This window comes from Zeugodacus cucurbitae, chromosome 5, assembly GCF_028554725.1.
Source record: "Zeugodacus cucurbitae isolate PBARC_wt_2022May chromosome 5, idZeuCucr1.2, whole genome shotgun sequence".
Taxonomy (NCBI): Eukaryota; Metazoa; Arthropoda; class Insecta; order Diptera; family Tephritidae; genus Zeugodacus; species Zeugodacus cucurbitae.
The window spans coordinates 16,116,757-16,127,770 of record NC_071670.1 but is presented as its reverse complement, the minus strand read 5'-3'; the positions used below and the strand labels follow the sequence as shown (position 1 = coordinate 16,127,770).

Here is an 11,014-nt window from a genome sequence, read left to right as displayed (position 1 = left end):
CTTCGCGTCAAGAAAGCTTAACTGTATTCCAGGGCTAATGATGCTGTCTCTGTGGGGATACAAAGTCCCCATTACCTAATTTCCTTGTGATCGCTGGATAGTTAATAAGTAGATGCACAGGTGTCTCCACTTCTAGGTCACATAATCGACATTGATCCGATGAGCATTCTGCAGTGCCCAGTATATAATGCCACTATTTTTCTCAGTTTGTGTCCTGGGAGCGCGATCAATTGAAAAACATTTTCTGCTTATACCCCCCAAGAAATAGTTTGGACTGAATTCCCAGCCAATATCGGTTCCAAATTGTCCGTTCTTGTAGGTGATGTCTAATCTTACTACAATAACAAAATAATTTTTCAATTGCCGTCATTAAGGTCGTTTCCACAATAGTCGATTCTATCTAACTAAAATGAACCCAGAATTTTATATGACCGAGGAATTTCAAATCTGCAGCATTCATCAACATTTCTTCTTATATCATCATTACATTTAAATCAAAATATATTATAGAGATAGTACTCGCAACATTATATTTTATTAAGTATAAAACGAAAAAACAAAAATAATTTAACTTAAAGTAGAGATTGTATTTAATTCTTGAAACGTCGCTGCATACCACGCGCCGCCACTGAAGCGGCAGCGCCTCGCCGAAAACGCGAGTGCGTGCCAACAGCCTTGCCTGCAACCAGAGCCGCTGCGCCTGACACCTCATCCTTTTCGGGCAAATGTGCCACATGTAACGCGTCCCACAGCATGCGACCATTCTCCTGCGAGTCGAGCATATCGCCGATCTCCTCCTAAAATTAAAGAGAGATGCAGAAACCAATGTCTCATATGTCTCATGTACTGTAAAGATGTTTATGATTACCTGCGTGCACTTGAGCAGCGCCTTCAGCGAGCCACCTTGACGCATGAGTTTGTGCACATTGCGCGTATTGACGCCAGGCAAGCGCAGCAGAAAATCATAAATATTTGGATTATATTTCAGCTCTTCATTGCTGATGCCCGGCTCATCACAGCCCACGGCGGCAGCTTGCTTCGGATCCGGCTGTTCTTTGCCCAGCTTAAGCTCCTCAAAGAGTTGCGCCGTGGCATATGGGCTGGGTGACCAAATGAGTCGCAGTTTCGGAAAGTGTATGGTGAGTAATTGTAGCTTCTGTACAATATCCGAATGCTTCGACGTGGTATTCTGTGAAAGCATGTATTTGCCCTGCAAGTGGAAGGGTTTATTCTGATCGAATTCTATCAGCAATATCGGCTTTGCGTAGAAACGCTGCATTTGTATGCACTGATTGTACAAGCGTCCAGAATTAAGGGATCCAATAAGATCGGAAATCGACTTGCGCTCGACGCAGATATCGGGTGTAAGTATATAGTCGCCGATCTGTAAGGTAACGATTAAGTTTTTTAAAGTTATAACTCATATTTTGAGCTGACAAATACCGTTATAGTAACTGGCAACACTTCCATGCCACGTCTGTGTATTAAACATGGCAGATCAGAGCGAAATTCACGCATATCCACGATTATTTTGGGCGCAGCAAACGGCACAAGCCCCGCTTGACCGCCAGCATCACGTGTAACGGCATTAGACTCCTCAACGCCATCGGCGTCGGCATAGGTTTTGTAGAGTATAAATGCTTCGTCTGTTTTACCATCCTGATACTCCGGTATGACCATAACCTAGAAGGTAATACAAATTACGGATTAGGTCGTAATCTAAGTTTTTTCATAACTGTTTCAAGACAACCTAAACAGTTTTGTTCTGTTTCTAAAGATTAGTAAGAAATAGAAGACAGGACTGAGAGGTGTTGATGAGTCGGGTTCGTTGGGCATGCAAAGAATTGGCTTGTATCGTGCGGGGACTCATTGCATGCAGGACATATATTCTGTATGTCGTGGTTCAGTCTGGATAATGGAAATTTAACATCAATGTGACATCAAGACGAATCCTGTGACTGTCCGGAGTGCAGTATTGTAGCATGTCTGTATCTTCTTCTGCTGCGTCGCACTGCTTACAGGCAACATAAGTGGCCAACAAGGATTCTTTGTCCTTTCGCCAAATGCTACCTGCCTAGCGACTTGTCGATCTTTTTGCGGCTCTATACTTTGGTCATAACCGCGGTCGTATGTGTAGTGGAATAATGCAGACTGTCGAAGGTAAATTTTGGGGTTATTTACGGTCGGTATTGGAATATCATCGTCGTGATTGTTTATGTTTAATCTGAACTCGTTCGTCCAGTGGCGCCGTGGATTTAGCATTAGAGAGTGCCGGGCTCCTCGCATCTGGTTAGTATCATACGGACATGCAAGACATATTTTGAATATGTCAGGATCTAGTCTGGATAAGAAAGAGTTTAGTCTGTTACAATAACCAGAACGAGTTGCGTAAAAGTCACTCTGGTTTCTATTATCTATGGCGATTTGACTACAGATATGCCATTCATCGGTAGGAAGTCTGTGGCGATTGTCACCCTTTATGGTGTGTTGAGTCTGTCGGAAATGTTTTAAGTCATCAACGCATTGCACGAACGACCATTTGAGTTTCCTTTTAGGCGAAGACATGCAAAGCAGCGGATTATTAGGATTGGTGGGAACGTAATCGTTTGGAGTAGTTGTTGTTGTTATTTTAACGATTATCCAGCCCAGCTGAAACTGAAAGTATAAACCTAGTTGTCGTCGAGGTCATCTAAACGTGCTGTTAAGGTCGGACCAAAATGAAAGAGATGTTAGACGAGTTGGGTTCGTTGGGCATGCAAAGAAGTGACTAGGACTAGGTGACTGCAGAACATGTATTCTGTATTATGGGGTTCAGTCTGAATAACCTGCTACATTATCCAGAACGAAGTTGCGAATGGGTAACTCTGGTTTCATGTGCAACTCGAGCTCTTCGTTTACAATTATGCTTACACGCTTCCTTTCAATAATCAATTCGAACGCCTGCTTTTCGCGACGCAAACTCGTCAAATACGATTGTTCTTCCACCGTACGTGCGTGTATGAGAAAAAATACGCGCATGCGTTCATTAACTGGGCGCCGTTGACGTGCTTCATGTATCTCCAACTGTCTGATGGCAGCCACATTACAGTGATACATGATCACATACTGTGGCTGTACCTCCTCGAGTATGCGATCGAGTGCCATTGGACCTTCACACTCCGTTTTAAAGGTCTGTATACAGATGAATGGCTGATTGCGTGCCGTCACCGCAGCGGTTATGTCTAAGTTTTCTAACTGTAATAAAGAAAAAAATTTAGAACATTTTCTATTACCTAGTTAACTAACTAAACCTCTGGGAAGGGCTCAAATATGGAAGCATTCATATTAATCGCTGCCGCACCACTGGCATTTGCGGCATCTTCAAATTCGGCGAATGTCGATGATGTTACATCGATATCGCTCAGTTGTGTCATGGTCAATAGATAACTTTCTTGAAATAACGTCGTTGAGAGTGGCTCGTCGCCATCTGTGCTGGTCAGCAATTGTGCTAGCTCATCCATGGTTGCATTTTCTTCCGCTTCGGCGGACGCAGTTTCAATGGTGCTCGCTTGTGCTTTTTTCTGCATGCCACTTAACTTTTGTGTGACACGTTGATTTGCTGCGGACTGTTGTATTTGGGTTAGGGCTTTTTCAATTTCTTTCACATTCTTAACTTTGTCATAGCTTTCAGCCAATTTACCAATCGGTATCTCGTGTTGCATGGCAGCGTATAAGAGAAAACGCTCACCGCCTTGTGTGAGAAACTGACGCAATTGGAAGCATGTGCGTGTATCTTGACAAAGTATAAGCACCTTGGGAGGCTCCAAACAGTCCGGGTGCGTCCGCTTCATATCTGCTGGTATTTCGACTTTTAGTATTTCGGCTAAATGTTTCCATTTCGGGCAGGGTTCGGGTTCAAATTCTATTACATAAATTATTTATTAAAATTTAACAGTTTGTTGCTTAAAAGTGCAAGCTGCATACCGCCCTGTGCATTATAAACACGCTCTTTGGACAAAATGAATATCTGCTCGGCTGAGTCTAACAATGTCCAACCGGAGTTGCTGAGCGCGTACTCTGTGGTGCGATAGCGTTTGGTGAGCGCATAAGCCGCTACAGCATCATGGTAAATTGTTGAACTAAAAACAAAAACTATTATATGAAAAAAATTCAATATATTTCAATATTAATTTTCTCACATCATTAGATTGCGCAAAATTTTCAAATCAGCCACAATCAGTTTCGTTTGCGAGTTCAGTTGATGCCAAATGCAGTCCAGCTGCGCCTGAAGTATTTTATGAAACTTTTTCGTTACACAATTCTCCACAGTTATTTCGTCCAAATCGACCAGGCGATTAATACGTTTTATTTCGCGCACTAAATAATTCATTATATCCAGCAAATGCGTTTGTATCTGTGTCATCTTCTGCGTCATGGGCACATGCAACTCAATCGTTTGCGCTTCGTATGGTTTCAGTGACTGCTGTACGATTGCATGGAAACGTGGCCAAATGTAAAGTTGTTTTACGAAAAGATTGCGCATTGTGCGCTCTATATGGCCGTAACCGATGGTGAATGCCTCAGCGCTACTCGAAAATGCTTTAATGAAACCAGTTTTGTTTCGCATACGAAAAAGCCGCAAGGCGAAGGCTTCCTGACACGATTCGACGATCGTGTGTGCACGCAACACTATAATGCCAGTAATCAATTCGATGGGTATACGATTCTTTAATATATCTACAACCAAAATGCGAGTGCTGATGAATTGTATGCCACCGTCTAAATAAACACGTTCTCTATATATATAACAACACGTAATTAATAAGGTAATCGCTCCAACAAATTCACTATGTTGCTTACCGCTCAGTCGCAGTCGCAGCTACCTCATGTACATATTTATGCTCCAATTTGGCTTTGTAATATTTCTCCTCCCAATCTGAAAAATTAATTACAATCACAAGATTGCCTGGATCACTGTAAACCTTCAAAATGTTTGTAACAACGCGATCGTAGTGCAAGCCTCTGCGGTATTAGAGAGATACTCATATATAATATATATTACAATATATTAATATAATATAATATATTTAATTAATTTTAATACCCACTTTGCGCATACCGTAAGTCCATCCGAACCAACTATATCAAGAAACATTTGCCGCTCGTACTCCAGCATTACTACATCCTTACGCTGTAAATATTCCTCAGCGGTCATAACATTTGCTAAGGCTTCATCGTCATCTTGAAATCCAGATTCCTCAACATTAGAAGTATTGGCATCCGTTGGTAAATGCTCGTCGGTAGCGTCTTTTTCTGGACAGCGTTCCTCGTATGATTTCTCAGTTTTTTTGCTTACGATTGCTTTCGATGTTGATGGCTTATTATCGTGTTCACTCTCCATTTTTAAATTAAAATCACAAATATGTGTTTCCAACTTCAATATTTCACCATTTGGCGCTATATTTTTGCCGGCACACTCAACAAAACAAAAAATTTGTTTACAAGCAGCTGACACCATTTGACATTCTTGGCAAATTAAAAAACAGGGTGATCACAAAAAAATATAATTTATAACGAATTTTACTACAATATTATTTTATTTATTTAATGAAACAAAATTTTTGTGTTTGGTATAAAATTTTGTAAGAATTTACTAAAATAATTTTCATTATAATTAATTTAAACCTAAAACATTAATGAAAATAAAAAGTAACAAACCGCAGTTAGTTGTTAAAAATTCGCAACTCCCTATAGTTGTAATTATTTTTCAACAACTTGCAACACTACCACTTAACATTTGTTTTGATAATATTTTGTTGCACCAGCGTGCAGTGCGCGATAAGAATTAATAATTATGGAAAATAATAGTAAGGAAAATAACATTTGCTTCGATCAAATTGAAAAAATTATGCAGGAGTTAGATGCCACCAACAGAGAGTCTAATTCATCAACTCCACCTCCCATGGATTTGCCACATAGACCAATAATACTGGAGCCTCAAATCAAAGAAGAACCCAAGGATAAGGACGCGCATTACACTCATTTTGAAACACCAGTGGTAGCACATCAGGATAATGCTACTAGCAATAATGTAGTGTCTACAGTTCCCACTCAAATTTCTGACAATGGCTCAAACTTTTTTTCAAATACTCCAGGACAACTTACGCAAGTGCAAATAAAAAAAGAAAGGGTTGAAGACGACGTTGAAATGTCAATTGGGATACCTTCAAAACATTACGACAGAAATGATAGTGCGATACATAATACACAACCAACAACAATGGATTCCACGCCACTAATTAAATCAGAACCAGCAGACACTCATTCTGTTGCGACAGAAGCAAATCCACTCCAAAACGTACTTGCAAAAGTTGCAACACCAACAAATTCGACTAATAATAATTCACAAGAAGTTCCAACTGAAACAAATATGGATTCAACTGCGCCCAACAGCCCAAGTGGGATACCAGAACCCGATGAAACATTACCAGATAATTTCTTTGATGATTTAATCAAAGATGTTGATAACATCACAGCAGCGGCTTTAAAATCCACCGCACCGCATGAAAAAGCACATACACAAGTGTTTTTAAATGTAAAACGGGAACCTGTTGATACAACAACTTTTCCTGAGGCAACAACTTCAGCGGCACCAAATAATACTACACAAGAAAATGAACATACACAAGTAAATCTCAATGTCAAAAATGAACCTGTTGATACGACAGCTATTCCAGAAACCACAACATCCGCACCGATACCAGAGAACTTTTTTGACGATTTATTAGTTGACCATGTTGCCGAGCGCGTAGACGAAGTTGTCAATAATGATCTCGAATTAAAATACTCTGAACGTCTAAAGGAGCTAGAACAATTGCAAGCCAAAGAGCAGGAGTCACATAAGACACATAAAAAACATAAAAAGAAGAAGAAGAAATCACATAAACGTACGCATGGTGAAATTAATGAAAATGAAGATTCGATTATTACCAATCATAAGCGTAGCAAACGTGCATTGCGTAGTCACAGTAAAAGTCCCCCCACAAGAAGAGATTCAGAGGCTCAAATACGAAGCACCAACAAAAGCCCTATTAAGCGAATACGCGTTAAAAGCGAATTCACTGGCAGTGAAGATAGACCTATAGAAATAGTTGATTTATATTCGGAAGAACCAGAAACCAGTGCTGCAGCGGCGAGCCGAATGGTGCGTGTCAAATCGGAGTTTTCCACATATCAACCTTATGAGAAAACATCCGAAATCTGCTTACCAGTAAAAGAGAAAGAGCTTTTCCAAAGTCGTAGCAACATCAATAGAAACGGCCTTATTATTGACATGACGGCACCCTTGGGTTTCAAGCGCATTAAAAGTAAAGTCAAAGTTCTCATGCAGCTTGTACATCTACTAAAATTCACACTTTTTTGTTTACAGTGGAAAGTGATCTTCTAGAGAAATCAAAAACAGCAGAGTATATTTTGCCAAAAGATAAAATAGAAAATGGTAATTCATGTGCCACACCATATTACATAATTAAAATTAACTCTTACTCTTTATAATTACAGCAAAACAAAGGGCAATAGCCGCTATCGAAGACTTTAATAAGTGGAGCAAAAAACCTAAGGACCCAGCGTTTATATACACCAATACTGTGCGCAAACTGCCTAATAGCAGTACATATATAACACAGCAAATCTACGATAATCGTTCACCATTGCACAATGTAAACAATGTGCTTTACAAGTTCAATTCCCACGCTAACGAATTTAACCTACACGAATGGGGTATAGAAGAAATGCCACCGAAAGCAAGGGAAGTAGCAAAAATTTTAGGTTTTGATGTAGACGCATTGGACAAGAGAAAAGAAACCATCAAATTACCGCCAAAGATACAAAAAATTAAAAAGGAACATATTGCACAGACTGAAAAGAAGTTGACACACACACAAACCTCATTTCTTATCACCGTATCCACGCAAACCGACGAAGTCACTGTGCTGGATGCAAACGCGAAACACCGTCATAACATAGCCGTACAAACTGAATCGCAAGGCAACACTAACGGTATGTCTACGTGTGGCAATAACTACGAAGATCTGCCACTAATGCGACAAATACGTACATTCAATGAGAATCAACTAATGGCTTTAAGTGGTTTCGCCGATTTGATATGCGAATCAGCGCTGGAACCAAATGCCGTGGACTTATGTCTACTGCATCAGCGTATGATAAAAATATATAGATTCGCGCAAATGCCATCCGAACTGGAACAAAATGATCAACAGCCAAGCACACAGGTTTTACGAGATCCACGCCAAGCAAGAAAATCACAGGAATCACCACCACCGCCGCCAGCACCAAGACTCCTACCACAATTTGCGCAAGCACCAAAACCGCCAACTATGAATCAACATTTACGAGACCCGCGTCAAGAAAGAATATTGACAATGAGCGAACCATTACCACCATCGTGGCCTACAGCCCATACAGTTGCACAGCAACACTATCAACGACAACAGCAAACAACGTGGCCGATACCTCAGCGTCCAGAACGTCCAGCAGCTGTGGCACAAAAAATTCCGCTTCACTTGCCACACACTATGGTACCACAGCAATCGTACGCGCCAAAATACTACGGTCGCGGTGCCATGCGACGGTAGTAATATGCTAAGTAAACCACGAGTCACTTTATAGCTTTACAAGTTTAAACATATTAGATATACATATTTTTACGCTGAAAATGCCGCATTTCAAAAAAAGAAACTAAGCATAATTTAGTAATTAAGGCGTCGATGTAAACAAACAGTTTAGTTGCCACTTGAACACATACACAACTGTCACATTGTGTTGCCAATTCGTAATTGAGTAACGTATTTTTTATGTGAGTATGCATACATATAAAAATCGAAAACTTAAAATAAATTCAATAAATTGCGTTCATAATATAAATAGAAACACATTTTTTTTGTTTTTGTACGATTATCATTTATATGTATTTAAATTATAAATCGTTTATCTTGATTTTATTTATGGGTTTCTAAATCGCTTTTGCAGTAGCAGATTTGTTTACATATATACGTTTTTACTTATTGTTTTTCTTATACATATGTAACTATATCTGTAAATACTATAACTAAATTAAACGGATTATGCATGTTTAATTGCAAGCTATGCGGTGCAAGCTTATTCTAGGGTTTGAAGGAAATGCAAATTATTTTGTGCTGAACTTAAAGCAATAAAAAAATAACAATAATATATGTATAAAAAATAATGAAATGGATAAAATATTATTATTTATTTTTATTTGTTTTTTTTTTTTTTTAGTAAATAATATAATAATAGCAGCTACAGAAATGAGAAAATTCTAAAAAATTATTTCCTAAATTAAAAAGACAAAATGTTTCAAATGAACCAGAGTTTTAAAATATTTAACGTTATTGATTTATATGATTGAATCAATTAAATTGAAAAATACAATTTATCAAATATATTCTATTAAACTGTGTAAATTATTAAATGTGTATTTAGTATTTATTTTGTTGTATTATTTTCTTATATAAACACGGTCGCGTGATGTGCCGGCACATATTAGAAAAAGCATATTTGTTTATATATGTATGGAACTTTTTTCATTAGGAAGTCAGTAAAATAATTGAACACAATAAATTAAAGATTGAGAAACAGGCCAGAGCGTGTGAAGTTGAATAGAATTATGACAAATAAAGAGTAAGAGCTTTGAATGACGAATAGAAGTTTTCAACGTGGAACTGAGCTTCCAATTATGACCACTCACAAACATAAGAGTCTAATTAACCGGTACGAACTTGTTTTGAGTCGGATCATGTATAAGTCCCAAGATTGTAACTCAATTTCTCCGAAATTGTTTTTATGCTGCAGTATTAACAATAATACCCGATATAAGCAAGCGAAAGTGAAGTTATGTCAATGAGAATCGAGATTAACATTATAAAGCTGCTTAATCCTTATTTATCCTTGCACATTTGCATAAATTCGCTTAAAAGGTGATATTTTCGAAATTCTTGTGCACAGCAAAGGGTAAGCTATGGTTAAAGCACTTAAAATGAGTTCTTAAAGAGTTGTAGAGGAATATTTCAATTTCAATTAATTGCATATTATGAGGCGCAATATACAAACTAGATCGTCGTTGAAACCTTTACATCATAAAAAATATTTTGGTTTATTAGAAAAAATGCATTTGTCTTCGTTTTCGTATTTCAACATTCGTTGTCACGAATTGAAGTGAGACAGCTGGCGAATTACAATAACCTGTTATCAGTCTTAGGAAGAGATTCGGATTACCTTACAACTACATAATGTTGAAATAAGAGATTAAGCAGCTAGCCAGTGGTCAAAAGAACACAATAATCTCCGTACTTTAAAAGTGAAATATTGTGTCGTATACTTCCTCAACCATTAACTGTCTCATTGTCGCCAGACATTAATAATTCAAATTCTCTGCACTCTTACACATTCTCTTGCAAACTTCGCAAGCAAAACAACACAAAAGCACGAAATAAATCCCAAAACTTCATTGTTTACGCCACTAAATTATAAACTAAGCATTTTTTATATTTTGGAATTTTAAATTTTTTATTTACTATTGTTGGCTCGCCTGGTTTACACAAATGAAAATATTAAAATACACGTTTAATTAATACCATTTCAATATCTTTTAAATTAAATCGTAAAAAAAAACATTATGCAAAATCCAATACGTATTGTTCGTTGTCCATGTGTGGGTGTTGCAAATATTTTTTTGACATATGGAATGGAACAGCGCATATCACTGCTTATTGTATAAAGTATATATGCATATATGTATAACGTTTGTGTGTAGTATGAAGTATTTTTATATATATTTCTTGCTTGCCAACCACATTTATCTCTTTTCTTTTGTTTTGTTTTATATTTTATTTTTAAGTTATAATTATTATGTTCTCTTGATAGTTTAAATTAGCTTACAACGAATTTCGTTTACATGTTCATGTAAATTTTGCTTATGCGCCTAAAAACACGCTAC

The 11,014-nt window shown here is 37.8% G+C and overlaps 2 protein-coding genes across 2 annotated transcripts; one reads left to right on the top strand and one right to left on the bottom strand.

The window, feature by feature from the left end:
* Positions 1-516: 516 nt before the first annotated feature.
* Positions 517-5,490, bottom strand: LOC105219119 (DNA repair endonuclease XPF). The gene is made up of 9 exons (XM_011195056.3): positions 5,088-5,490; positions 4,840-5,001; positions 4,179-4,775; positions 3,964-4,118; positions 3,291-3,901; positions 2,911-3,234; positions 1,444-1,683; positions 869-1,384; positions 517-797 (listed from the first exon to the last, which is right to left on the bottom strand). The coding sequence occupies exons 1-9, from the start codon at positions 5,378-5,380 to the stop codon at positions 591-593; spliced, it is 3,105 nt and encodes a 1,034-aa protein (XP_011193358.2). The 5' UTR covers positions 5,381-5,490; the 3' UTR covers positions 517-590.
* Positions 5,491-5,751: 261 nt separating this feature from the next.
* On the top strand, positions 5,752-10,874 carry LOC105219120 (uncharacterized). The gene is made up of 3 exons (XM_011195057.3): positions 5,752-7,346; positions 7,409-7,477; positions 7,540-10,874. The coding sequence occupies exons 1-3, from the start codon at positions 5,834-5,836 to the stop codon at positions 8,631-8,633; spliced, it is 2,676 nt and encodes an 891-aa protein (XP_011193359.2). The 5' UTR covers positions 5,752-5,833; the 3' UTR covers positions 8,634-10,874.
* Positions 10,875-11,014: the final 140 nt, after the last annotated feature.

Bases quoted from the DNA above. Each gene is read 5' to 3' on its own strand.
- LOC105219119 (XM_011195056.3), bottom strand. From the start codon at position 5,380: ATGGAGAGTGAACACGATAATAAGCCATCAACATCGAAAGCAATCGTA. The intron at 5,002-5,087 runs GTGGGTATTAAA...CTAATACCGCAG, and splicing joins GGACTTACGGTATGCGCAAA to AGGCTTGCACTACGATCGCG. The intron at 3,902-3,963 runs GTATGCAGCTTG...TTTATGTAATAG, and splicing joins TGTTTATAATGCACAGGGCG to AATTTGAACCCGAACCCTGC.
- LOC105219120 (XM_011195057.3), top strand. From the start codon at position 5,834: ATGGAAAATAATAGTAAGGAAAATAACATTTGCTTCGATCAAATTGAA. The intron at 7,347-7,408 runs GTAAAGTCAAAG...TTTTGTTTACAG, and splicing joins GGGTTTCAAGCGCATTAAAA to TGGAAAGTGATCTTCTAGAG. The intron at 7,478-7,539 runs GTAATTCATGTG...TTATAATTACAG, and splicing joins AAAAGATAAAATAGAAAATG to CAAAACAAAGGGCAATAGCC.